The following is a 25,123-nucleotide window of genomic DNA, read 5'->3' as shown; positions in this document are numbered from 1 at the left end:
GTGCAGTTCCATGGCATTAACTTCCTCTGCAAGTAATCCCTTCTTTCTTAATCTTAATCTCTAATCTTTCTTAATGTGTTTCATGAAATAGTAAGAGATCAAATAGATTTGTTCTTATTTCATGTAAACTTGTGAGATGTGAGTGTGGCGGAGGTGAATTCTGCCTAAAGACATCACCCTGGGATGGATGTACACAGTATTTGTTTTTATTTTTTCTCTTTTTTTGGACAATATTTGTATCTACCAAAGGAGGGCTCTGCAGGGAAAAACCGACTGAGAACCACTTTGGTTGGTCAATTGCAGAATCTAAATTGATTGCAAAGTTTTTGTCCCCTCTCTCAGAGACGAGAGGCACAGGCCACAGGCTTTCTCCTCCTCCTCCTCCTCCCGTATCCATTCACAAGTACACTGTTTGTGTTGTATCTGTTAACAGTATTATGTAACAGTTCCCACACTGAGGCAGGGATACCACCTCTCTTTTTTTTCTTTTTTTTTTGAATAGATGCTGAGTTGCAGGACTCCTGGCTTACCAGGAAACGAGCACTAACACCTTCCATGTTGTGGGATATCTTATAATCTGATCGAGTATAGCCTCTTACCTAGATACATGCAGGCACATCAGATGAATACAGGGGCTCTCTGTCTGGTTACAGTGGCGGGGTCTCAGTTTCAGCTGAAATCTTCTCAGTCACAATGAAGTCTGTCCCCGCTCACTGACTCTCCGGTGGCTCCGGTGGACAAGAGGCCCGTTCTTCTGTTGTCAACACTGGATGGGGCTAATAAAGGTGATCTTAAATTGTCATGGGCCAGATGGTATATGGGAACCATCATCCATCGGGCAAAAAAACAAGAAAAAGCAAAAACCTGAGAATCCTGCAGTCTTTTCATCAGCTGATTTACACTGAAAAGCTGGTAAAAAGAACAAAAAGTCGAATCTGCTGCACTGGTTTGTGTATTTTAAAGGTTTTGCATACAGATGCACTTTCCTCAAGGCTGTCACAAGTAAGTACAACAACATTAGTCATAGCTGTACAAGCTGTACCTCTCACTGAGAATAAAGCTGACTCTCTGCCTTTAAAATAAATGTATTCATAACCAGTGAGTGTTTTTGTCTGCAACTCACTGTGCATGTTTTCTGTGTGCACACACGCACACAAATGAATGTAAAGTCATTTGTTTCTACAACACTGTGCTAGGTACAGCCCACCTCTGGGTGTGGAATGCAGACTGGAAGGAGAAGGAGGAACGGAGCAAGACACGGCACAAGCAGGAAAAGGGAGTGAGTTCAAGAAAGACACGAATCATTTCTTCAACATTTACTTTACTGTGCGCTCCCCGTAGAATATAGAGGTGTTTTCTGGGTGCGTGGCAATGCTGAACACACTGTGAAAGACAATGGCTTGTTAAATGAGTCATGGGCGAGGAATGGCTAAGAGCACCTCTCCTGGGAGTTTAGTTCTCAAATAGGTAAGAAGGATGAATGCACAAAGGGCAGATACACAGAAATCAATCACCTCGGTCGCATACGATGTGTTTCCTTTCAATGACAGGAGAGGGGAGGGGTTAAGAACAACAGCTGCATTGAAAATTTTAATGCGTCTCCCGTCCTTCCCATCATGTTTCTGCTTGCCTGGCCAATAGATTGATAGCACAGAGAGTGGTGTCATTAATTTGCCCAAAAGTGTTTTGGGTGTTGCATTCAAATTTGGTCAATGAAAATAAATAATGCTCTAGAAAGTCAAAAATCCAGGTGTACATTATGTTATTTAAACATCCACAGCTGATTATTATTATTATTATTATTATTATTGCTCTTTCTACTATGAAATATAATTATTTGACATCCCCCCTTCCATTTTTAGTTAACCCTCCTGCAGACTTGCTGACACTGTTAAAGTCTGTCACTCAGTAACTAAAGCTGGCCAGACTTTGATCGGTGCTCACAAATGGACTGCCAAACACACACACAAACACACAGACAAATGTATAGAGTGACATATTTGTAGACATGACCAATCAGAATTCAGTAAACAAACCCAGACTGAAGTGACAAAGGCAGGTATGAGCATACTGGACCTGCAAGGAATGAAACAGTGATTCAGGACATTAATGTTTACAGGTACAACAAGTGTAAAGCTCTCTAGACGCACAATAAACACGCAGCTGTAGATAATGCATTAAAGATAATGATGCATAATAAATGCTGGATAACAAGATTACTCTCTTACATAATAGATGACATATATCAAATCACACTGAGCTCTAAGTGAAGGTCCGCATGTCCGTGTCTTTTTTTGTGCAGTGAACTGAATGTAGTCAAGAGTCAAGGGCCATGATTATTAGAAAATCTTCTTTTTTTATTATTTTCTTTAGAAAAGCTCTATGACAAATACATAGAATGACACTTTTTTAAAACAACATGATAAAATATTTCTGGCTTTATCTACAAAAGAAGAAAATAAAAATCTATAAACATAGTGCTCAATATTCAAATAGAAGTAAAAAGTCTGTCACACAAGGATGAAAGACAGGCAGCAAATTCATTTGTTAGTAGACACGATGCATTCACAGGCGCATGGAGGGGGGGGGAAACAGGCTCTCATTTTCAAATCAAAAGGGTTTTCAGATCTGACTGTGCGCTCCCACACAACACTCAGGGCAGGTGCATGCGCAGCTGCTTGCTCATGGATCAGATATTTGGCCTTGAGAAAAAATGGCAGCAATATTTACGCTTTGTTTCTCCATTTGATATGACACATTGTACGCATCTCTGTGTACTCGAGTAGGACAAAGCTACTCCTGACCAGTACTCGCAGGCTGGCGTCACGATGGTGTGCATAACCGACTGAAATGGAAGACCTCCTGTACATTATCTTTAATGACATTTAACTGTAAAACAAAGCCACTGTGTGAAAGATTAGCCCACAGGTACCAGAGATACTCTCCATTAAGACGATGAAAGAAAAAAAAGCCTCAGTGCAATAAAGATCTGCATATATGGCTGATCATCAGCAGTGGTGTCCTTCTCTTTCTATCTAAATACAGTTCACGCCAATGTCTTTAGGGAAATCGATCGCTTGGTGCAGCTGATTTTGGTATTGACTTCCTACACGTAACAAGATCCACGTGTCACCCAGGAGACAGCTACTGATTAAGAATTGTCCCCTCTTCCCTTCAGGACAGTAGCCAAGAGTTCAGGGTTACTTCCACAAACCCTGCACTTTTACTCACACATTTCTCCCCACATATGAATATTTCCGGACTCAGTCAAGTAAAATGATTCTACTTTTGTTCTGTGCTCATTCAGCCTTGTTCTAACCTCTCTGTGCTTGCTTGGAAAGTTTTCAAACTTTCAGTTTTCCTCACAGATTTGTACAGACTGCACAATTCAACCTCAGCTGCAGCACCTTTTTAATCTGACCCCCGCTGGGCCTGATGGCGAGGTCCGCAGGTATCATCTGGCATCCCTCCGTCGAGCTTCCTGGCTGGCTCCGCTTCAGCTTCTCCTCCTCAATCTGAGTCGTCACGGCCATCATCATCATCCGAGCTCGGGCCTTCTTCCTCGGAGGAGCTCGAGTCTCTGGTGCTGGGATCTGAGATCATGCCGTCTGAACTGTCAATCTCTATGGAGGTCTCTGATAAGAAGAGGTGGACGGCCCTCGATGGGTGGCTGTGACAAACACGCACACAGATATGCACACGCAGGCGAACGGGGGAGACGAGCGAACACGGCACATATAGACACAACAGGATATGCATTCATGCATGATCATACATGTACACACCCACAAGTCACACACATTGGGGGGGCGGGGTCAAAGGACAAAGACAAGCAGACACAAACACAGCAGCAGGGACAGAGGGTTAGCATCAGATAGGAATAATCTGTCCCAAATTAAGAGGAAAGGTTGGATGAACATCTCTCCCCCATGAGCTCTGATTGGGTGCAATTATTTCCTTCTTATACAACTTTTTTTTTTAAGCAAGAGAGACACTTTGACTAAATCTGATCAGCGACAGCAAGAAGAACAAAACTTCCTCAACACCTTTCGCTTTCACGGTGTGACGCATTACAGTAACACTGTATTTCATAGGAAAAAACAAATAATCGTTGCACCTTTTACAGAGAGATCTGAAAACCCAAGAGAGAAGCAAAGAAAACTCCAGCGCCCAAGAAAAAAGGTGTATTTTTGACAAATTAGCTCATTGTTTGAAACAGACAGAAGGCCATTAAAATGGTTCAAAAGAAAAGAATTCAGAGCTGATCGTGTTAATGTTTCTGTGTTGTTATTGAATTTATACAAAAGTGCTGGTTAAAAATGTCTGTTTCCAACAAAGCAGCTCACCAACAGATCTTGATTTTTTCAAAGCACCTTGGTTATATTACACCAGTCACAAAATCGGGCTAACGACGACACATGATGTCAGAGAAGTACAGCAATTTCACTTCAGCAGTGGAACAAAACAAAACAGAATCGTAAACCAGCATCCTCCTGCAGCTTCACATGAACCACGGAAGACTGAATCACACAGCCAATATTAATGACTAATGAAATAACAGCTTTGTGTGGGTTTCACAATATTACCATCATGTGGTGATTAAAGGAATTCAACAGAAGCGCTTTCATTGTAGCATTGTTTCTATTGTTTGGTGAACTACTATAACAAACGTGCGCTGTGGTGCATTGCTATGTAGGAGTTTAAAATGCATCAGTAGGGAAGTAAGCAACAGGAATACACCATTGTTCTAAGTTTACATCAAAAGTTTACTCCAAACAGGAAGTGTGTTTGGAAGCACATTTAGTCTAACAGGAAAAGATGATGCGATTAAACAGTCCTTTCTGAGAAAGGCGCGTGGTGATTCGCAGCAGTCTGGCTAAAAGGTCAGTGTCTACTGCTTTCTGCACAAAGGCACATTTTTCATTTTATGTCTGCTTTGTAAAAGCTGGCCCTTTGATTGGTCCAAATCTGTAGGATCCAAAGACTGCAGTTGGAGAGGAAGGAAGAAAGTGAATTGTCCGATAGGAAAAGAGCTGCAGGGAGGACCACAAGCCCTGATCCCCAGAGTTAGACTGAGAAGGGGAGAGAAAGTGTGTGATTCTTCTTTTTTCTTTCCCTTTTGTCTCTTTTCTTACCACGCGGTGGGGTCTTTTCGCTCTTTGCGCGGGGCCTCCTCATTCCCTTCCAGCTCCCTTTGTCTCCTCCTCTTGCATCTCCTGCAGGATGCGATGATGAGGAGGAGGATGACTATGCCGGAGATGGCGGCTGCGATGGCAAGTGCCAGCAGGAGAAGTCCGGAGAAAGAGGCTGAAAGTGATAGACAGGGATGTTTATTTGAAAATAAACAACACCCTCAGCTCAAAGGCACTTTAACTGTGCTTTTCCAATATGTGTCTCCTGTAAGCCAGTATAAATACAAAAGCACTAGTAAGGCTACCAGGGCATCTTTAGAGACGACGAGGTCAGTGCGTCCACAACTTTGGTTGAAAGTGAAAGAAGTACAGCCTTTGCTTTTTGTATGTGCAGTAGAGGAACTTCCTCGTGGTGCCAGTTCATTTCTGGCTGCCAGTGATCACCTGACTTTTTCTCTAGTCAGGTGATCACAATTACTTTGCAGAATTCGAGCTTGGTTTCCACAAACACCTGCCAAAACTTTGTGTTTTTCATGCTAAGACTGTAAGATTAAATTTACTTCCCCTGTTACACTATGTCAGCATTCTAGCACTCACTCAGGTCTGCATACGTGACATCTCATAGCTGCTAGCACTGCTTTGTCTCATCTTGTTGACTGATTTTTTTCTGTGTTTAAATACTGATGCATAAAACACCAATCAGTCATAACATTATGACCACTGACGGGTAAAATAAACACTGATTATCTCTTCATAGTGGCACTTGTTAGTGGGTGGGATAGATTAGATGAACATTTAGTCCTTAAAGTTTATATGTGGGAAGCCGGAAAAAATGTTAGTGTGAGGATTTGAGCGAGTGCGACAAGGGCAAACTTGTGATGGCCAGATAACTGAGTCAGAGCGGAGTGTGGGGTGTTCCCAGTCTGCAGTGGTCAGTACCTATCAAAAGTGGTCCATTAAAGGAAGAGTGGTGAACCAACAACAGGGTCGTGGGAGGCCAAGGCTCACTGATGCATGTGGGGAGTGAAGGCCGGCCCGTGTGCCCTGACCAACAGACGAGCTACTGTAGCTCAAAGTGCACAAAAAGTTCATGCTGGTTCTGATAGAAAGGTGTCAGAAGACACAGAGCAGTGTAGTGTTTTGTATGTGGGGCTGCATAGCTGCGGACCAGTCAGAGTGCCCATGAAAGCACCAACAATGGGCACGTAAGCAGAACAGAACCACAGAGCAATAAAGGAAGGTGGCCTGGGCTGATGAATCACGCTTTCTTTTATATCATGTCGATGGTCTGGAGAACACCTGGCACCTGTTTTAGGCAATGTCCTGTGGGGAAACCTTGGGTTCTGCCATCCACGTGGCTATTACTTTGACACGTACCACCTACCTAAGCATTTTTGCAGACTATGAACACACTTTTATGGAAGCAGTATTTTTTGATGACTGTGGCCTCTTTCAGCAGGGTAATGCACCAAAATGGTTGAGGAATGGTTTGAGGAGCACAACAACCAGTTTTAGGTGTTGACTTGGACTCCAAATTCTCCAGATCTTAATTCAATCGAGCATCTGTGGGATGTGCTGGACAAACAAGTCGGATACCTGGAGGCCCCACCCTAAACTTACAGGACTTCTGCTGCTAACGTCTTGGTGCTGGCTACCACAGCCTTCACCACCAGTCTCTTTTTTTCAAGGATATTATTACACTAACTTGAATTTATTTCTAATTATTTATTTATTATTATCTTTATTATGCTTTTTATTATTATTTGATAAAATTAATATTTATTTCTTTAACATTTCTAAACTTTTCAGGTGAATTGCACATTGTGTTTTTGCTGGTTTAACTTGCGTTGCCATCAAATGTTTGACTTTCCACCAAGACATAAAATGTATAGCTAGAAACGTTCAATGAAGGATGTACGAAGGAAAATGTTGGCTGAAAATTCAAACTGCTGACCTGTTTCAACTACTCTCAGTTTAATTTCTCCATCCGGGCCGTGGACATCGGGTGGGTTCTTCACTTGGCAGATGTAAGTGCCGTTGTAGATGAACTTGACCTCTCGAATTATGATGGAGGCATCGCTGCCCATGATGTCACCAGCCCAGGAAATGCGCTTTCTGAAGAGTCCTTCTTGTGGAAGAAATGGTTTCCTTTGGTAGTAAAATACCTGCAAGAGAAAATTGGTGGTTACATTTAGATAGGGTAATGATGGCAGGGAATAGTCAGAAGTTATCAAACTGAGTCCTCTGCTGCTGCTGCTGCTGCTGCTGGAGAGTGAAGACATTTTCTTCCAGCAAAGAAAGGAAAATAAAGCCCAGACTTGCCCAAATCTCCCGCTTCTTACCCTGTCTATTCTCAATATCCCCACACACAAGTATACAAACACTGGCTGTCTTGAATGCTCCACAGGGAGCCAGATGACTCACCGGTTCCTCTCTTACTTGGATGAGGGGGCGGATGCTCCTTGACACAATGAGGGAGGTTTTGTGGTTTGTTCTCACTTTTTTTTTCTTTGCAAAGACACAGACACGCACACACTCACCGACTGCCTTGGACCCCCCTTAAGTGGCCTGAAGCTCCACGTGATGACGACATCATCGGGTTTGATGGGAGACGAGCTCTCGAAGGTGCACCTCAGACGAACGTCTGTGCCGTTGACCGCCTCAACCTCCTCAGATGTGTATATACGCATCCCGCTGACCTGCAGCATGCCTGCAACATGTGAGCATAAATTGCAGCAGCAGAATTAACACAGTGGGTGAGATCAATACATGCACACGCAGATGGCGGGTAAAATAATCTCTGGAATGCACAAGAAAAAAATACAACCCAATAGGTGTTGTACAAATTCACCCTCATCAGTAATTCCCTTCTTTTTGAGTACATGCAGTGTACTCAGTGACCCTGCTTCTGCCTACGCAGTGCTGCTGCAAGAAAAATCACTAAGTTGTCACTGGAAATACACAGTAGCCTATATTAGATACAGAAATCCTTCAAGTGCTAAAAGTAGGAATTTACTAACGCACAGCTACGATCAGAAATCCGCTTCATCCCATCACATTTGCTGAAAGATTTCAGATCAGGAGCCAGTTCTGTGACACTTTGTGAATAATGGCCAATTTGATCACTGCGACTGAGAGAAGCCGGAAAGTGAGAGCCTGCAGTATATTAGGTGGATGTGGACCGTGTCAGTCTTTACAGTACGGTGGAGCTATTAGACGTAAAATGGATGGACCTGAAGACCGGGGAGGGATATTGGCAACAATTTGGCTCCTCCATAGTATGATGGATAGAGCTGCCCAGAGTCAGCGCTGTTACACATTTACACCATGTGGAAACACATACACACACCTAGCATGCGGTGGGCCAGGAATAGACGTGTTTAATGCTGACTTTCAGTCTGGCAGCCCATCAGTATGGCATAGGGAGCCAGACGATTATATTTTCCCTCTCCCAGAGATCACAGACTCTGACGGCAGATCCTTGATGAAGTAGTCTCCTGAGTATGTGTGTTTGTGTGAGTGCAGGTTGATATGGAAGTCTGTGTGTGGTTGTGTAGTTAAAGCCACCAAGACTATTTATAGAGAGAGCTCTATATTCTAAAAACAACAGGAGCCATGTCTAGTGTTTTTCAATACCAAGAACACAGCAGACATCCTTCTGCAGGGCTTGTAGCTGCAGTGAGCTCAGGGTAGCCCAGACTTTTCCTATTGCCATTAGCACTATCTCTACAGATTAAGCCAAACACTTGAAAAGAATCGTACGTCTGATGGAAAAGCCCTCTCTGGCCAGACTGCTCACCTGAGTGTCTCATACCTGGCCTTGATTTTATACATACTAGGTTATAGTGAAGTATTTAGTCATCAAAACATCAGAATTAAATAAGGAGACGTTATTAATCAGTTCATTAGAAGAAGAAAAAAGGCTGAACAGTAATTACATCTTTGTGACAGTGTTAATTATTAAAGATGTGAATAATATATAATATAAAGATGGATTAAGCTGTCCTTTACAACGTAAACTCTCGGTTAAGTAATTTGAGGTGGCTGGTGAATATCAATATAAGGCTTCAGGCACAAAACATCAGCAGCAGCAGCACAGAAATTAGAATAGTCTTGCAAAGCAGGCAAATTGAGCCATATTGTTACCGCTGGTTTATAATCACTGTGTGCATTAAGGCAGGAGCTTGCTGGGAAATGATCAGCGGGGGCTTAGCTCCTTGGGCAGTGTGTTTTGTTCCCTATCAGGCTGGAGAGAGTTTCCTGTGGGCCGGGATGAGACCAGACGACACCTCGCAGCATTAAACAGACGAGCTTCTCTCTCCCTGACAGTGCTCTAACAGCCTAATGTGTTTCAAATGAGTCTGGTGAAACCTGGGAGTGCTGCGTACGAGTGAGCAGAGCAAGGCAGAAGATACAAATCTTGAACTTTTCAGTGCTTTGTTGGATGCACTTCAGAGGCTGTAAGCCTTAATTCACCACCTTTCCACCTCTTTCCTTCCCATCACTTGGCTGTGTGTATAGGAGCATGGAATTAATGGAGAGAACTGGCTGTGTTTAGGATGTTCATTAGGTCAAGAGCATCGACACTGGCTGCATCAGCACAGCCGGTTAATGACTCCCTCTCGATGGCAGATGTGTGGCCGTATGCACTTCTTCAATCCTGACACTTGAGTCCAGGCCACAAGGATGTCCAAGAAAAAGACAGGGAATAGCAGAATCGAGCAGGAGTTTGGTTCAAAATGAAATATTTAAAGACCTGCTCAATTTTGAGTGCTATGACTCCCTAATTTTAAGTTATCAGTACAGATGACACCGCATGGCATGGTTTCAAATCTGCTTTGAACCGGCCATGGCGTTCCCGAGGTCTACTCTTCTAGCCTGTTTCAGTGTGAAACCAACCAGTGGCTTAATTAAAGGAAAATGAATTAGACTCAGAGCAGCAAGTCATCACATTTTAGAAAAGCATCACAAAAAAACGATAAATATTACTACTCAGTGTCATACAAATGTCTGCTCATCTACATCTGAATTCCCTGTGAACGTGATATCTTCTTATTTTGACTTGTTGAACAGAAGTCATGCAGTGGGGGCGTGTTGCTATCTCCAACATACTGTGATAAAGACTCAACGTGCTGGACATCCCTGAAGAAATGTTACGCTTTGCAACTGATGGAGAGACTCCAATTCAGAAGCGCTAAGTGACCTGATCAATCCTAACCACGAATCACTGGCCGTCCATGATCCTGTAAAGCATGTTACAGAGGCAACGAGTCATTTCAGATGTTTGCCAGCTGTTTGGTTTTCTCTCAAAGTCTAAAAGCCTTTTTGTTTATCTTAGTAAATGGACCAGGGGTCGCCTATCCTGTCTGGAGATTTGCAGAGATGTAACTAAAAGACAGGATGAGCCCTCATAGCAAACAGCAATAAAAGGAGGCCTTGTTTCAAAGTTTACATCTTCTTTCTTGAAAAAGTAGGAATATACTTCAGCTTTCTATTTAAGTATTCATTTATTTGGGGGGACAGCATAATGTGCTGTTGCAACTTGAGATTATGTTGTATTAAATATTTACAACTGATCAAATGGCACTATTGTTTAGTTCTGGCATGCTAAACTAGCAATAAACTGTTTATTTTGTTGTAAGCTGCATTGATCCCCTGTGGCCATAAGATACAAAAGCACAAAACAAGACACTGAGAATATTGTGCAAATAGCTTCATTTCTTTTTAAAGGAGATGAAATATTCTTGCAAAAGCAGTGATTAAATTTTTAAATTCTACAAATGTTACACTGACAGCAGCAATAAATAATAATTAAGCTAACAAGCATCATAGTCCACTGCGGTTCCATGTGCTGGAATACAGTCCCCTGCTGAATTTGTAACTTTGCTGACTTGCAAAGTAATGAACAGTCTCTAATTTTTATGATAGTTTAAATTTAATGGCGATGGAGAGAGAATATGAACCAAAACTCCAGAAGATAAAAAAACACATTACATCATTTCCATGTCATTGAGTGAAGTAAGTATTTGATTCCCAAACAAAGCATGACTTAATACTGGGTGGAGAAACCCTTGTTGGCAAGAACAGTGGTGAGATGTTTCTTGTAGTTGGTCACCAGGTTTGCTCAGCAGGGATTTCGGTCCACTCCTCTTTACAGAAACTCTCTACATCCTTTAGGCTTCTTGGCTGCTGCTTGGCCACTAAAACTTCAGTTCAAGTCAATTTAATTAAATTTATACAGCGCCACGTCGCAACAGCAGTTCCCTCAAGGCGCTTTATATTGTAAGGTAGACCCTACAATAATACATACAGAGAAAAAACAACAATCATATAACCCGCTATGAGCAAGCACTTTGGCGACAGTGGGAAGAAAAAATTCCCTTTTAACAGGAAGAAAGCCTTCCCTCCACAGATTTTCTAAAGGAGTGGGGTCTGGAGATTTGCTAGGTCACTACATGACCTTAACGTCCATTTTTTGCCTTGGTGATATATTTTGAGTCACTGTCATGCTGGAAGATCCATCCATGACTCATCTTCAGTGTTCTGGCTGAGGGAAGGAAGAGGTTGTTTTCCGAGATGTTATGGTACATGCCCCCATTCATTAGCTCCTCAGTGGAGTGAAATTAGAAAAGTAATAAGGTCTCCACTTCTGTGTTTGACTGTGGGGGTTGTGTTCTTTGGGTCATACTCAAAATCTGTCTTCTTCCAAACAAATAAACATCTTGAGTTTAGTTTCATCTGAATACAGCACCTTCTCCCAAACCCTGTCTGAAGCACTTAGATGTTCACTGGCAAACCTAACAGGGACCTGTACATGTGCCTTCATAAACAAGTCCATTAAAGTGTAGTGTGTTATCAGTGGTGGTATTGATGTCTATTGTCCCAGATGTCTTCAAATCATTAACACTGTTCTCCAGTGGACTTTTGAGAGGATCTACCATCTTTCTTATAATCTCAACATCTTGGATGGAGCTCCAGATTGAGGCTGATTAATGGTCATTTTATACTTCTTGCATTTCCAAATAATCTCACCAATAGTTGTCACCTTCTCACTAAGCTTCTTGCTGATGGTCATATAGCCCATTACAGCCTTGTGCAGGTCAACAATCTTGTCCTTTGACAGCTCTTTGGTCGTGGCCACTGTGGTGGAAAGGTTGGAACACACGCAGATGATTCTGTGATAGGTGGGCTTTATATACAAGGTCTCAAGTACCTGTAATTGACTGATTGTAATCAGTATCAGTGACATGCAAATCAATTTATAACTTTCATCTAATGTTTTTTACGGACTTTTGGTTCATATTCAGTCATGTCCAATAAAATGGAACTACCGTAAAAAATGATAGACTAAACATTTCTTTGAAAGCAGGAGATGAAATAATTATTTCCTCCACTGTATTGCAATTATACGACCAGCACAGAGAAGAAGAACCAGAGAAGAAAGGGGGTACATTTCTGGTTAGAAGTCAGTACTCACAGCTAAACTCTTTTATTTTCACATCCGAGAAGTGACAGAGGACCTGGAAGATTAGCAGAGTAAAAGTGCAGTGCCTGTGCTCCTCTACCAAATTGTTTAAAAGCTTACACTGAAATGATTCATTGTGCTTCAAATGCGAGCGGGGGAAGCAGGTCCTCCGGGCCATAACACCTCATTTCACATTTCTACCCTCAACCAAGTCTATTTTCGAGTACATGAATTTAAATAAGTGTTACTAATCTCTTTTTGAGCAACAAAAAAGTACGCGCTTTCAACTGTGCCGTCCTTTTGACGCACGCAGAGCTGATTAAGAATTAAGGTTAATTAGGTCTTTTTAGAGGGAGAATGGGTATTAGCACGACGACAGCAGCGTTAGGGTTATGTACAGTGCTTCTAACAGTAATTTGTCCCCATAGCTAGAAGTGCGTGATCACTATTTAATTTGCCATTAGCAGGCACTAATTGCTGAGGGGGACACATGCCGTTACATGAGTAAAGACATTACCAGTGTTGAACGGACCCATTTGGGGAAAGAAACAAGAAATAAGCAAGAAGCATAGGAGTGACTTATTAGTGCATAGATGGAGCTAGAGATTAACCATGTCATTCTACACAGTTGCAGTCTGTAAGGATTAGATACGATAATGATGTTTGTTTGCTTCTATGTCCACTTGTCTCCTCCAGCATAAGTTTCTGTCCAATCTCGTTTGCTCAACTGTTTATGTCTGAACATCCTGTCCAGCCAATGCCGACCACACCCAGCACGCAGAGACAGAGAGAGGGCTTTCACAGCTTATTAAGTTGGAGCTATGTAGACTACGGAAGAGGGCATGGGAAGATTACAGGCAAATTGATTTGTCCTATTTGTGTTTGTGTGCAACTTGCTACTTATTTCTTCTTCTATTTGTGTGATTTTTTTTTTTTTGCTTTTTTTTTTACTCTTTGCAGGCAGAATGCAAAACATTCATGTAAAAAGTTTTATCTAGAAAGAGTTGGATTCCTTTACAGAAGGAAACAGAAATTCAATTGTCAGGATGACAAGAAAACACAATATTTCAAAAATCCCACAACCTTTTTTTTCTAGTTGGAAATATTAAATACTGTGAAGCATCTGAATGACATCAATTACATTCTTCACTGGTAACTAAAAAAGACCAAATTAGAGTCTTTGTGTGAAATGCGTCTGTAACCCGACGCCGTTACAGTTTAAATGAAAGACTTTCCCACATGGGATTTCCCGCCAGGTCAAAGTCTTATCTCTCCCAGACTTCTGGAGAAAGTGCGTATGTGCATGCGTGTGTCCTTGTGCATATTTTTGTTGATGTAAACGTCAGCTGTTCGTGTTCCTGAACCAATACAGTATCGGATACAGCTAGGATCATAAAATATTGTCTTTCATTGTTGAGTGGATATCGACCTGTATGCGTTCGCTGGGTTAAGCCCAAGGGCCCATCTGTTGGCACAAGTCCACATGCACCCACACACACACACACACATTCACACACACGCTTCATTAGCTGGTGCTGGCGCAAGTCCAGAATATCTATCAATATCCCTTATATATCACAATAAAATGAACTTGCTGAACCTTTAATGCACTTTATTCTACCTGTCAACACTGCTCGGTACAAACTGCTCTGGCCCACTGTTCTGTCTGCAGCCGGAGAGGGTAAGTACTTTCATCTACTGTAATAATAATCAAACCGAGTCCTCTTGACTGTGATTGGTTTTGCTTGGCTTGGCGGTCATCCCATGACTCTATGAAGCCTTGCAAAGACACAGAAATTATTAAGTACTTTCTGACCTGCATGTATGTATTTCAACCGGTGGCAGTGAGTGCAGGCAGGTTTATAAGTGCACAGCCTCATTCAAGGACGCTTCAGTGTTGCTTTTAATCTCACATTGCCAAACATGCAGGTATGTGTGGAATGAAGCAGTTGGCAGGAATCACTTTTATTCTTATTATTCTTATTAAAAGCTTAAAATATTCTGGTTTTGGTACTCTAAAACCTTCTTTTGTGCGTGGTAGTGCACTGGTTGTTCCGGGTGCTATGCAGAGGTTAGCAGGCCTATTTCTACATGAAGCTGTCTGCTGTCACTTAGAAGCAGCGCCCAGAATGTGTGGAGCAACCAGAGTGTGGGGTCTCTTCATGTTTCCACTTTCATTTGGTCCCAGCTGTGAAAAAGACCAAAGTCATAACATAGCAAGAACTAAAGGGTGAAAAACTTCAATAATTGTCCTTTGTGGTCAATATTTGAGGTTCCTGCATCTCCTTTGTTGACCTTTCTGACCTTTTAAAACCAATTTAAAACAGTCAGAATTTCAGAAGTTACTGCAGTTTGAGCCTTAACACAATCCATCTCGTTACATAAACAGGGTTCCTTAGCAACCATTAGTCACTAAGGAAGGAAAAAACTGAGGACTTTTTATCAGTACTTCCCTAATAACTCCTGAGCCAAGGCTATAAAATCAAAAATGATTATTGACTAAAGAACCATCTGGGAGAAACTATCTCCGTAGTTAATGACTACTGCATAATAATCTATGATTCTGACTCCCCATTTTCATCTTAAAACGACAATATGTACTTTTTCATTACAGATTACATTATTATTTTTTTAATTATTCTTTTTGTGTTCTTCTTGTATTCTTTTCAAGCTGTTGATTCACATTTAATCAAGTAACTATGAAATAATGAAGCCCTACCGAGTAAATACTGAGGAACCAGCAAATATGAAGTTTCACTTTAGTTGAAAAAGTTAATTAGATTATCCCGAGGAAATAAGGACGCACTGAGAGTGACGCATCACTGATCTGTTCCCAGGCTGGATTTTTTCGTTAGTTATCAAAGTTATTTACATTTTTTTTTACCCTTGGAAGATAAAACTGAAGTATTTTTATTATCCAGTTTAAAAAAATACCATCTCATAGAGTTCTGCCAAGGATGCAAATCACGTCCTGCACAACATATTCTTCACTCACTTGCTTTCCTACTTCGTCAGCTGACCTTTCTCCCACTCGTCGGTAAACCTTAGCTAACCAAGAGGCAGGCAAACAAACGAAGACTTCTGCTGACTGCAATATTTTGCTTCGGTTACCAACAGCTGTACTTCCACAGCTTAAACATTTCCAGGCCGTTCTGGGTGTGTTTCACGCTGCAGAAAGGCCATGCTGCTTGGTATATAGAGCTCTTATCACAGCTCCTCAGCAAACCTTCTCTGTTGGGCTTTGGGGTTTGTTGATGCAGTTGCTCATAAATATGCATCTTTCTAAAGCAAGGGGAACAGAGCTAGTTTAAAAACAGAAGACACCATTGCTTAGATGGTAAAGTATATCCACTAAAGTATATCCAGGCAGCTGTGAGTCACTGTGTAAGTGGTATTTTCTGCCAACCTGCGTTACAATTTGCAAAGAGGACGTTAGGTCTTATAGGGAGGCAACACTGCAGGAGAAATCGAGCAGCTGACACAACTCTCCGAATCAGGAAATTGGTTTCATTACATTTTTTCCTTGTTGTGCGTGTTTGTGCCTTTCCTCTCCTCATTACGGCTCAGAAACAAAACGGAGCGCCAGAGGAAACCTGATTCTCTGTTACGCCGGTTTTGGAGGAAACACTTAGGACAGGAGCAAACACACAAAGAGCTCAGTGGATTACAAAGAGCCTCTTCTCTTCTTTGTAAGATGTTTCACAAGCCCAGGTTAGTTTTCCCTGGTTTTAACAAGGCCTCGCTTTCATGAGGGGCTGGACTGAGGGCTGGGAATAGCAGGTTCAGGTAACAGTGTGTTCACAGAGGAGGGGGACACAGAGTTGAGTGTTGACTGGTGTAATGGGAGGGAACCCCTGAATGAACACAACTTTGTTTGAGATACTGACATGTATGCTTTCTTTATACAATTCAGTTTTATTTATATAGGCCAAAATCACAACAGTGGCCTCAAGGTGCTTTATATCGTAACCCCTTCAATCAAATAACCCCCCTATGAGCAAGCACTCGGTGACAGTGAGAAGGAAAAACTCCTTTTAACAGGAAGAAACCTCCAGCAAAATCAGGCTCAGGGAGGGGCAGCAATGTGCCAAAACACGATGGGGGTGAAGACAAAAAGAGTCAGAGATTAATATGAATTTCCATTCACTCATGAACGTCTGGCCTTAAGTGATCTTTCTACTTTGTACTGTTTTACAAAAGTTACGGCAGCCCTGAGAGTTCAAACGCACTGCAACTTGAGAAAACCAGCAAATGCGGCTCACAAAGCTCACACAACTCAACAGAATTTGAACATAAAACAACAGAAGAAGAATTACAAATGAGTGTGTTTTTGGGAAAACAATAATGAGAGAGACCAGCTCCAGAAGTAACCCCTTCACCCCCACCCCACCCCACCCCACCCCAAAGAGCAGAGGATTTGTCCGTGTTGTGAGGCAGAAAAATATGCAAGGTACGGTGTGTTTTAATCACACGGTCCATATAATCATATATTAAATGCTTCCTGTTAGCTGTTTCCTGCCTGACACTTCCAAAGCTGTTCAGTCACATTCATTTCTCCCCCAAAAAACTTTCATATTTGTGTATCAAACTGTCACACAGACCTGTTCCATTCAGGTGTCCACACCTTTGGCCATGCTGTGTTAAGACATGAGGTGACTTTGAGGTGTCTCTTTTCTCCCGTCCATATTTAGGTCTGAAAATTAAAGCCAATGCTGAACCGCTTGGTGTCATTCTTTCTAGTAACCACCAGGGGGCTGCACCAAAGGGACAGCGCAGAAGTCAATGAAAAAATGGCCCTACATCTCTCCTGATTTATGACCTTTCCTAAGGGGGTTATGATCTCAGTCACTACTGGACTGAGGGTGTCGAGTCTTTTTTAAAGACAGCATGCTGCTCAGTTAGTTAATTATGGTCCCATTTACTGTGAAATTGCTAATAAAGCTGGGTGTGCTATAGGGCTTGGCTTCTTTGAAAATGACAAGTTACTAGCACATGAACACTCAGCGTCCTATTCTTTGAAAAAAATAGTTTAATAGCCAAAATGTTCAACTTAAAGCTTTATAAATTGCAATAAAACCCAGTAGTTACTGTTTTGTTGGTGTGGTCTATTCTTTGTATACAGTCTATGACACTGCCGCTTATTCCAAATAAAGCTGAAATGTAAAATTAATTATTAACAAGACATGACAAGCTAAAAGCTTTGATTAATTTACTTTGGAAAGCTGTTCCTTGTTTATAGGAAGACAAAGAAAAATATTTCTCCCAATAAAACAAGTCACAAATTTTGTCACTGCAATTTCTTTCTTATTGTGATTTGAACTCTTTAGACATGAACTATGCACAGCTAATGTGTCTGAGTACACTTAAAGGTCATTCCAAGCATGGACCAAGCATCAATCTCTTTTTGAACACTTTCTTCCTTGTCTTTTTTCTCCCACTCCCCTTACTTCCTCCTGGCCAATTGTAATTCATCAGGCGACGGTGTTCAGAGGAAACGCGAAGTGGGTGAGTGAGGATAAGAGTTTAATCCATCAAACCTCTTCCACTCCCACCTCGCGGCTGACTCAGCTTCTCCTCGGGATTACAAACTCCTGAGGGGTTGGGGGGCGAGGGGGGTCCAATGAGCGCACTTCGATCCAGCTCACCCACAGCCCTCAGGCTTCTCTTGGACAGACAGTCCAACCCTCAATAGACAGCCTCACATATTTACTATGCAGCAAAAAAGATGTAGGTTTTGCGTGGTATGAGTCAGACTGGATGTGGTCTTGCTGTGGCTTTCACCTGTGCCCCCCCCGCCTCCCCGAGCAGATAAATAAGTGAGGCAGTGACAATTTATACACAGATCAGAGACCAAAGTGTGGAGGAGGTGCAGGCCTTTGCTCTCAGCTGGCTGCCTTAAAGGGGAACGGGCCAATTTTACAAATAGAGATCGCTTTACTTCAGAGAGAGGAAAGAGCTACTCTGTGAAAAGAGTTACATAACATGGTCTGGCTCTGTCTGGCTTTTTAGAAGGAATACTATGTAACTCAAGATGGAAGAAACAAAACATGGTTCCTGTAAAATGGAAAGTTGGATTTTAGACACACTTGCTTAGTTCTAATGCTGGTTTGTTTCTTAAGTCGGTCTAACAGAGTCTCATTGCATTTAATCAAAGATTCATGTTCACTGTTTCTTTTTTGTGAACAAGCACACGGACAAAAGTAGCTATTTCATAAAAAACTAATTGTATCAGTTACAGTGTTTCGATTTTTACTCAGAATTCACTGAAGAAGCTAAAGTTGAAATCCTAAAGGGGAAGGGTCTTTTTCTCTGGTATCACTTTTACACAGAGGTTATGTTTTCAGATACTTTTTGGGCAGTTTTAAGGAAAAGTAACGTCTGAATTCTGTCCCCACACTGAATCTGTGCATCTCTTTACATTCTGCCTCAACTTTGAGCTCAGGATGACACAGTGTCTTCCAGTGATTCAGCTCATGTGATGTTGTGGACTGATACTGTGAGGTCGTTTCACAGACTGTGTGGCTCTACTGTTGCAAAAGGTTTTAGAATTAGGAATTATACGCTGTCATCTGTTCAGCAGAAGTTACAAAGTTTGCAGGAATCCCATTTTTCTCTCCAGTGGGATTTCTGCCTATCATGGGTAGTCCAAGTTTCAGACTTGGGGTCAAGTTGAAAAATGTTGGAAAACAGGGTCTAAAAAAGTGGGGCCAAATCCTCCCACATGAGTCCTTTACCTCCTTTTATCATTTTCCTTCTCATTCATTTAAATTGTGATTACAGCACAAAAGCTTACAGCGGCTTTTGTATACACTGAAAAAAATTGCAGCCAACACATGAAAGTCAGAAGCTAAACAATGGAAAGGAAAATAAGGCAAAGCAACTCTCTCAGCTGGTGAAATACTATTGTCGTGGCCACAGTTATAAGTTTAGTATTTCCTAATTCGTTTTTCTTAAATTTCATTTTGACTTTTTGTTTCTAATTCAGTTTAGCTTCAGTTAGTCTCCAAAGTGGGTTTTCTTCATTCAGTTACATTTTTATTGTTTGAAAATGTTTAGTTTTTAATACTTTCAGTCTTTTTAATTATTATTGAAGTCAATTCAGTTCAATTCAATTTCTTTTATACAGCTCTAAATCACAGCAGCAGCCTCAAGGTGCTTAAAGACCCTACAATAATACAACAGAGAAAACCCCAAAAATCATATGAATCCCTATGAGCAAGTGATTTGGTGACAGTGGGACGGAAAAACTCCCCTTTAACAGGAAGAAACCTCCAACAGCACCAGGATCAGGGAGAGGCGGCGATCTGCCGAGACCGGTTGGGGTGAGGTGGGGTGGGGTGTATGACATATGTCAGAGGGAAGATTCAGGAAAATCAGCGCAGGCATTACAGTAAAGTCACAGCAGTTTTATTTTTGAAAGCAGCTGACGCTCTGTCTTCTAGATCCCACACTCTCAATAAACACTTCAATCAGCGCCTCATCGGGCAAGTTGTTAAAATACTTTTACCAAACCAGCAGACGGGTCATTCTGCTCCAGTTTGTATTAAATTGTTATGGTACAAAGTTTGAACGTTTATAATGATTGCTCTAAAACTATAACTTCATATATTAAATACTTTTGAAGATTTTTTTTTTTAAATGTTGGTCTACCTACTTTGAGGCTATTTTTTGCGCATTGAAATCTGAGAACATGAATATCTTGTAAAGTATTAAAGGTGACAGCCTGAAATTCTCCCAGGTCTTTATTACAATCAAAATGAATCTGAATCTGTGATTTGGGACAGATACAATAAAAAAATGTCTGAGTATTGGCTAGTTCAAATATTGTTATAAGGTCCAGCACTCCCACAAAGTCACATATTTGATCACACACTAATAAGAAGAAAAAAAAAAGTTTCCAGATGGTACTGGAATTATAACTCACAAAATCATTTTTATATTTTTATATTTTTTTATATTAATATATGTATAATTCTTCATGTTAAAACCTGGTTATCACCATCTCACATCAGGAAATTATTGGATGTTTTTTGCTCAATTAGGTATTATTATATATTATTATATTATTATCTATTATATATATATATTATATTATTTGAATTAACTTAATGTAATTTCATTCAAATATGGTTTGAATTTTTAGCTTATTTTTAGTTACCTATAGTCACCTTGGTCACTACTACTCTGTTGAGTCAAAAAACGGTTCAACTTAACGATAACTTAAGCGATAAAAATTCTCAAGGTCCTCTTCCCCGTAGATAAGATGACTACGAAAGAGCTGCTGATATTCTGTGGAAACTGTCGAGTTATGTCATGCTGTAAACGTACTGGGGTGGGTCGTTTGAACTTGTACATGTGCGTGTTTAAAGTAACTCTAAACATCTTTGGGAATGATTGGCCAGCCAACAACTGAGTGCATGTAAGAAAAGTGACTACACAAGCCAAAAAGCCACTCTCACAAACATACGGGCTTTGCATTTGCACGAGACGCAGCGACTCAAATGCTCCCTGCACCCAGATAAAGGCATTTCAAACCCCTGCTTCCATCTGGAGCCGAGCACCGTCTCTTGACATAAGTGCGGGGAGCACCTTGCCGTCATTGTCAGATATTTTTCACATGGGCCTCTAAACCCTCTGTGTTGGGGATTGGTGCACCCTTGCATACAAGGCATTCGTCACTGTCAACTTAACACACCCCTCTAAGGTAATTCCAATGCACCACAAAGGCCAGGCGTCCCTCTAGGTATGTCAACACAGCACGGCAAGTCAAAAAAAACCACAGTCACACTTTGTTATGTTGACCTATTATTAATATTGTTGTGGTGAGATTAGAGACCCGCTGGCAGGGAGATAACTGCTACATCCCAGTCAACAGAGCCTAAAGAAGCTGCTCCTTTACTGTCAACAAGGCAGAGCTAAGAAAAAGCTTAAACAATCACCGTTTATACAGCCCGGCCTGGAAAGTCGCAATCGTCAGCAGCCATTTGTTCGCATGTCTGTGCGTCTGTATGTGTGTTAAACCTGTAAGTCGGGACAGGCTGACACGCATTAGTCAGTGTTTCATGTGTCGAGGATCATGTTTAAGAAAGAAAAGAACAATTGAAACAAAGCGAGAACAACAGAAACAAAAAGAGACGTACAGTAAGCAGAAGGGGGTGGAAAAAATGTTCAGTTGGCTGTCTTTATTTGGATGATGAAAAGGAAAAATGAGAGAAATCTGGTCTAAGTGTTTGTTTTTGCTCTGTTTTTCTTCTTCTCAGCTGGCAGCGAGTACATGTAACTGAGTTATTGCTCTGCTGGCTTTGAAGCTAAGTGGTCAGACGTGGGGGAGAAAAAATATGCCCGAACTCAAACCCCCACTTTCATAACAAATGGATGAATAATGCAAAAGTACTGAACAATTTAAACAGGCCCTGTCTATTCGCTGTGACATGTCTTACAAATTGGAAAATTCCAGAGGAAGTCTGGTCACTGTAAGATTACGGTTCAAATCCCGCTTTCTCCTTTAAGACATTTAATCAGCACAAAAGAAGAGAGTAATGTGGGGCTTTTAAGAAATGGCATGCCAAACCGCTACTGCTACAGATAACAGCAGCAACTGCTGTTATTTTCACTTCATTTCCTGTTTCCTGTATTTATGTATATCATTAACTATTTTATTTCTTTATAAAAGAAAAAAAAGTCTGTTGAAAAATGTGTTTCAATTGATGCTGGATTACCTCCAAGAGGCCTGTGCTGCACAACAGGTCAAACAGACTGCAGTTTAACACTTTGATTTGACAGCTTTCAGGGGAAAAAGCTCTTTGTGTTTAAACTCCTGTGTTTTTATTCAGTTTGAATCTACTCTAACACCCTCCACCTCCATCACGAAGCAGGAAAACACAAGAGCTTTCCACAAAGCACAAATGCACTACTGAAATAAAAATGTATCCAAATTTGATAAGGATCACACTAGCTGAAGAAAATGAGCAACAAAAGAAACCCCATTGCTCTTAAATATGTCTTGATTTAAATATGATTTACTGAACTTAAAAATAAGAAATCCTGCCAACACACACTTTTCAAAAAACACACACAGCAGGAGTTCATTACGGTTTTCTGAGCCGTGAAGGATTTTTAACACTTGGTGACGGTGATGTTTAGCAGCAGCAGTGTGATTGTTCTCTTTGTTTCATCCTAAATCCCATAAAACTGACTTTTCTGTTTGCAGCAAGTCTACAAATGAATACAAACTGGCTTTGATCGCACGGTGACAGGCTTTTGCAGTCGAGAGAGAAACATCCCATTTATTTTGCATAGAGGGCTGCATATTTTATACCCTACATGGCTCGCAAAAATGTTGCGCTGGCTTGTTTTGTCATGCCTGCCCTTTTTTTAATCAATAAAGCCAAAGGCAATGGTAGTGATTACAGCACAAAACGCTCGAGAACTGAGGTGCTGCTGAGCTGTAATCAGTCCCAACATGCTCCTCTTCATCCACATGCTGTTATTTGAGGATCCGTTCCTCTGCATCCACGCGTCCTCCTGCTCCGTCAGTGTCAGCCTGTGCTGTGACTGATCTGCAGGCACATGCTCATTGTAAACATAAGCAGCTTGCCACTACAGTGAATCCCTACATGGGGCTTTGGCAGTGGATGGACATGTTCAATCAATATAATCCACTTAACCGGGATGGACAGAGATTACTTCAAGGTTAAAGCAACCTGGCTTCTTGTGAATGAATTGCCACTGATTGATGGGCCAACTGATGCTATTGAAACATGTTCCATTAGTCGTGCCAAAGCAGTGATTAGATGTTGGCTGGAACTTTTTTTAAAGGTGGATAAGATCTATGATTGTTCATTTCCCTGCGCATCTGACAAGTTGTTATGATCCAAATTACATATCCTGAACACCAGCCCCCCTTCTCTTACTCCCCCTCTCTTAACGGGAAGCAGGTGGACTTATCTGAGGCCAGCGGGCGGCTTCACAGTCTCTGTGAATGTAAGCACGTTAATAGACAGGAAAGGAGTTTGCGTGAAACCACAAACACAATGGGTTCAATGTCGGTAATTGCTATTAAACCATTATCTTGTCTGGAATGGGCCCCACTATGGGTATTGTAAAGCCTTTACAGGAATTCTTAAGTGACCCACCCAGTGCCACTGTGCCAAGTTCCCCACTTCCCAGTGACGTAAGACACCGGTCTGAGATGGAGGTTAAAGGTCCCTGGGGAGCTTTAAGTAAAAGCCAGGCAATCAGCGTTTTTACTCTGAAGCTGTTATTATTGGAAGCTCTCTTTAAGGGTCAACCCAGATATGTGACACTGTGTAAACTTTTGGAAAGCACAGACGCAAAAATATACGCGCAAATTGCCAGATAAACCAGGCGTAAGTGTCCTGGTATGAATATAAAACAGCGTGTTATTGGATAACTTTTAAAATATTAACATACATTAAAAAAAAACAACATAAAAAAATAAATAAATTTATATATCACAAAAAATATGTCAAACGGCAACTCACATTAAACCAAAATCACCGTTTCACTCAAATGAGCGGCTCTCACCTGACGCTGCCAGTCCAGACAGGACGGTGAACACATAGAGCCCCTTTACGCACATTGGATGGGCGGTAAGAAAGCGACCGGTGGCGGTCAACCGAACCACAGAGACGCGATACAAATCTGTGGAAGCCCTCTGGAGAGGGATTGAATCGTGAAGTCGCGGTGATTCCTCGCCTGCTCCTCGTCTCCCAAAGACGCGTCCCAACTGGCCACTGCCCCCTCGCAGTTCATTTTTAGCACCCTCCCTCCACATTTTCGGGCGGAGTAAAAGTCATCCACTTTCCTCGCCGCCCTCTTATCTCCTTTTCACATGTAAAACTTAGAGACGGAGAATTCTTGATGGTCATCCAACCTATTCTACTGCTAGAGGCTTGATGCCACGTGTGGACTCTTGCGTTAAAATTTAACCTGGAGGCCAAATCAGTATTAAAGAGTTTATGGAAATGTACTAGTTCTTTTAAAGCATTATTATATTCTCGTGTTATATGATGTAATGTGTTATCATTAAATGAAACAGCAAAAGCATGTATTTATTTATTTATTTACATACATTTTCTTTAACTTGTACTTATTTAGTATTTTACTTATTTTTTATTTTGTGTATAATAGAGACAACAGACGCATTTAAGAACAGTCTGGATGTGATATATAGAATTTCCACATATTGAAGCTACTGTAACCGTGATATTAAATTGTAGCTTTCAAACTAATTGGATAGTTTATTCTTTACATGCTACAAATATGATTTTAATATCAAAGTGAATGTATGTACATTGACTTCTACTCTGCCGCAAACCACTTACTTGAACGGCTGCGCTCATGAAACAGGAGGATGTTACTGTGATGCTTCTTGTTGACCAGCAGAGGTATGTGCGCAGTTTACCGCCTTGAACCACTTGGGGGCAGAGCCGCACTTTGATGTGAACACACTGGTTCTGTAGGTCCAGTCAGAAGCCAGTGAGGAAGACTGGTTTTCAGATCT

The 25,123-nt window shown here is 41.4% G+C and overlaps 1 protein-coding gene across 1 annotated transcript; it reads right to left on the bottom strand.

The window, feature by feature from the left end:
• Positions 1–114: 114 nt before the first annotated feature.
• LOC120744983 (myelin protein zero-like protein 2) lies at positions 115–24,409 on the bottom strand. The gene is made up of 5 exons (XM_040049589.1): positions 24,145–24,409; positions 7,673–7,842; positions 7,087–7,297; positions 5,136–5,307; positions 115–3,670 (listed from the first exon to the last, which is right to left on the bottom strand). Exons 1-5 carry the CDS (start codon positions 24,392–24,394, stop codon positions 3,511–3,513), a joined length of 963 nt encoding a protein of 320 aa, XP_039905523.1. The 5' UTR covers positions 24,395–24,409; the 3' UTR covers positions 115–3,510.
• Positions 24,410–25,123: the final 714 nt, after the last annotated feature.

This window comes from Simochromis diagramma, unplaced genomic scaffold, assembly GCF_900408965.1.
Source record: "Simochromis diagramma unplaced genomic scaffold, fSimDia1.1 OVJJ01000611.1, whole genome shotgun sequence".
NCBI lineage: Eukaryota > Metazoa > Chordata > Actinopteri > Cichliformes > Cichlidae > Simochromis > Simochromis diagramma.
This window is presented reverse-complemented; position numbering and strand designations above follow the sequence as displayed.

Coding starts and splice junctions, on each gene's coding strand:
- LOC120744983 (XM_040049589.1), bottom strand. CDS start 24,394: ATGTGGAGGGAGGGTGCTAAAAATGAACTGCGAGGGGGCAGTGGCCAG. Junction 7,843..24,144: donor GTCTGGACTGGCAGCGTCAG/GTGAGAGCCGCT, acceptor CACATGTTGCAG/GCATGCTGCAGGTCAGCGGG. Junction 3,671..5,135: donor CGAAAAGACCCCACCGCGTG/GTAAGAAAAGAG, acceptor TGTTTGTCACAG/CCACCCATCGAGGGCCGTCC.